The 2,734-nt window shown below is 39.6% G+C and overlaps 1 protein-coding gene across 1 annotated transcript; it reads right to left on the bottom strand.

Annotated features, from left to right (window-relative positions):
* Positions 1–616: 616 nt before the first annotated feature.
* Positions 617–2,446, bottom strand: LOC135157694 (2-hydroxyacylsphingosine 1-beta-galactosyltransferase-like). Its single transcript, XM_064114300.1, has one exon. The coding sequence runs from the start codon at positions 1,495–1,497 to the stop codon at positions 646–648; it is 852 nt and encodes a 283-aa protein (XP_063970370.1). The 5' UTR covers positions 1,498–2,446; the 3' UTR covers positions 617–645.
* Between the last annotated feature and the right edge of the window lie 288 nt (positions 2,447–2,734).

The raw sequence follows: 2,734 nt of genomic DNA, 5'->3' as shown, positions 1-2,734 counted from the left end.
TTTGTGACTTGTAGTATACTGAATGAAATGACCAAATGTGTACTTCAATATAAAAAATCATGATCTATAGATCTATATTCTATATTGGTTGAATAAAATAAATTAAATTGAATGAACTTGCTGCGCAACTGTCCATCGGAAATTTTACGGTTTATCCTAAAATTTGGCAGCTTTTACACTGATGACACCAATCGATAGGGGCGTGGGCCTATCGTTAATTTCATTTCATGCTATTTTCATCATTCACTGGGCCGGAACTTAGGCTAATCCTATACAGTGTATACATAATGCACAATTACATTTCCCTTACCCACTTACACATTGATAAGCTTTTTCTTAACTTCATCTTGAATGAGGATGCACAACCTTTAGAAAGGAATGACAACTATTCAAGTGGGGGTGAAACCATAGTGAATAGACCCCCCCCCCCCCCCCGAATAATAATTATATAGGTTTACTGCTCGGATTTGAGCAAGTGGTTGGAATTGGGTAACCAAGGCAAGGGAAAGAAAAAAAAATCACTATATCGGATATTTCCTTTTATTATTTTCATTGGTTTATTTTCTTTTCTCTCTTTGGTTTTATAATTATATTATTAGAAAGGTATAAGGTTATAATCATTTATTCGCTGCTACTGGAGATTGGTTAAGATCTTACCTCACTAAGTGGCTGATGTGGTCGAGTCGTAAGTCCTCCGACTGTAATTACATTAGGATGTAAGGGAAATGGATAATCCACAGAGAAATCTGAGTTCACAAGAATAAGCTGAGCATTTGACACAAGGTTGCGATCAGGTTTTGTGATATTGTATCGCATACTCAAAAGGAAATGTAAAACGTCGTACTCGACAAATGACAGTAGATCAGCTAAGATCCCGCTGATCGTGTTCGAGACACGCTGTAAGAAAGTCATTCGATTCGATAAACCTGTTGACATTTCTGGATAGTATGTCGTTGTATCAGGAATTCCATGACGTCGAGCTAGACTTGGTTTTATGCCGCTCGGTATAAGAATAACATAGGGAACTGTTAGTCGACAAGCGAGAAAGATCGAACATGAACTGTGTCCATCAAGTAATATTAGATCATAGTGATGTTTTCTGTTTTCAAAATGGTTGATCATGTCATTGCAACTGTCGATGGCGGAATAGAGATTTGGAGGTATCCAGTGAAATAGATTGGTTAAGCCAGACGACTTCTTTCCCATAAGATGCTTAGTATATGCGTCCGTATATTCACGGGTACTTTCTCTATTGCCATCATAATATACATCCACTTTCAAGTTCACCAGTCGCTGGTCGTTCGCGCTATCGAAGGCGTCGCTGATTAGAGCTGTAACGGTGTGTCCTCTGTCGACAAGGGCGTGTCCCACATTAGAAAATACTGAAAAGTGACTGCCGAAATTTGCTCCTGTCGTTAGTAAGATACGAGCTTCATACGACAATCTACATTGCATGATAAATGCAAGAAGAAGCAGAAAAAGAGAGCTGGTCGGCATGTTCGTTCATCGGGTCGAGTATCGTACAATACAACATAGTTACTATACGCAAGGAGAGAGTGATATCTCCTTGCTATACGCCGAGGCAGCGAACACCACGTACAGACGTATGAAGAGGAAATTTGAATTACTGAACCGCTGTGTTCGTTTCAGCAGGAACGTGAGAGGGAGCGCGATTGTTACTGGTTAATCAGGGATATCCTTCTATCTTTGTCAGTGGTAACTTGAGTGTCTTCATTTGGGATTTCCTTCACTTATAGCAAGCAGATATCACTCTAATCTCCTTGCTTATAGTGATAACAATAATGGTGGTACTATACAGTGGCGTAACAGGCGGGGGGGGGGGGCAGGGGGGGCAAGCTGCCCCCCTGGCGGATTTCACCGGGAAAATAAAAAAAACGGGGAAAAAAAGAAAAGGGAGGGAGAAAGAAAGGGAAAGAGGAAAAGGAAGGGGAAAAGGGAAAAGAAAACGAATATTTTTTTTTAATGGAAAAGGAACGAAAGAACATTTGAGAAAAAACATATCATTCCGAAATAGGCCTATGTAATGCAATAGCATGATGGGAAATGAATGAAAAGATGACAAAATGGCAAACAATAGCGGGAAATGAAGGTAGAATGGAATTATTCAAAAGCTAGATAGGAAAACAAAGAAAAGGGACAAGAACAAAAAGCTTAATAACATGACCGGGTTGCCGAGGATAGAAAATAAAGAGCGGGAAGAAAGATGGACTGCATACAACATTGTGCTATAAGCTTGCTAAATTTTATGCAAATAAGCTACTAGTACCGGGGCTTTGCCCCAGACCCCACGCAGTAGGGGCTCTTCATCTATAACCTTCAAATGGCTCTATAATGCCCCCCTGTAGGGACCCTTCCTACATTAAGCTTTACGTTCAATCACTGGCGTACAGGCCCGGGGGGTCTTGGTTCCACACCCAAGAGGAAATAAAAGAAATTATAGGACACAATGTATAATGAAATGAATGGAAACAATGAAATGTGTTATTTGCTGAATATTATGGAAAAATCTGTCACATATTTAGAATTTAATTTCAATAGGCATTTTTTTTCCAGCTCGCTTTGCTCGCTGGCGACTTTTCAAAAATTTTCCAACATTGCTATGTTTTGCCCCCTCAACATATTTGGTTCAACTGGGTTGAATAAATGTGTTGTGTAAAAGCTATATTCTGTATATATACCAGCGATTTGATTAAAAATAGCGGCAATCTGGGTT

Source organism: Lytechinus pictus, unplaced genomic scaffold (assembly GCF_037042905.1).
Source record: "Lytechinus pictus isolate F3 Inbred unplaced genomic scaffold, Lp3.0 scaffold_19, whole genome shotgun sequence".
Classification (NCBI taxonomy): Eukaryota; Metazoa; Echinodermata; class Echinoidea; order Temnopleuroida; family Toxopneustidae; genus Lytechinus; species Lytechinus pictus.
Note: the sequence above shows the minus strand (reverse complement) of the source record. Positions and strands in the feature narration are given on the sequence as shown.

What these genes read in the sequence shown, in the direction of transcription:
- LOC135157694 (XM_064114300.1), bottom strand. Translation starts at nt 1,497, where the DNA reads ATGCCGACCAGCTCTCTTTTTCTGCTTCTTCTTGCATTTATCATGCAA.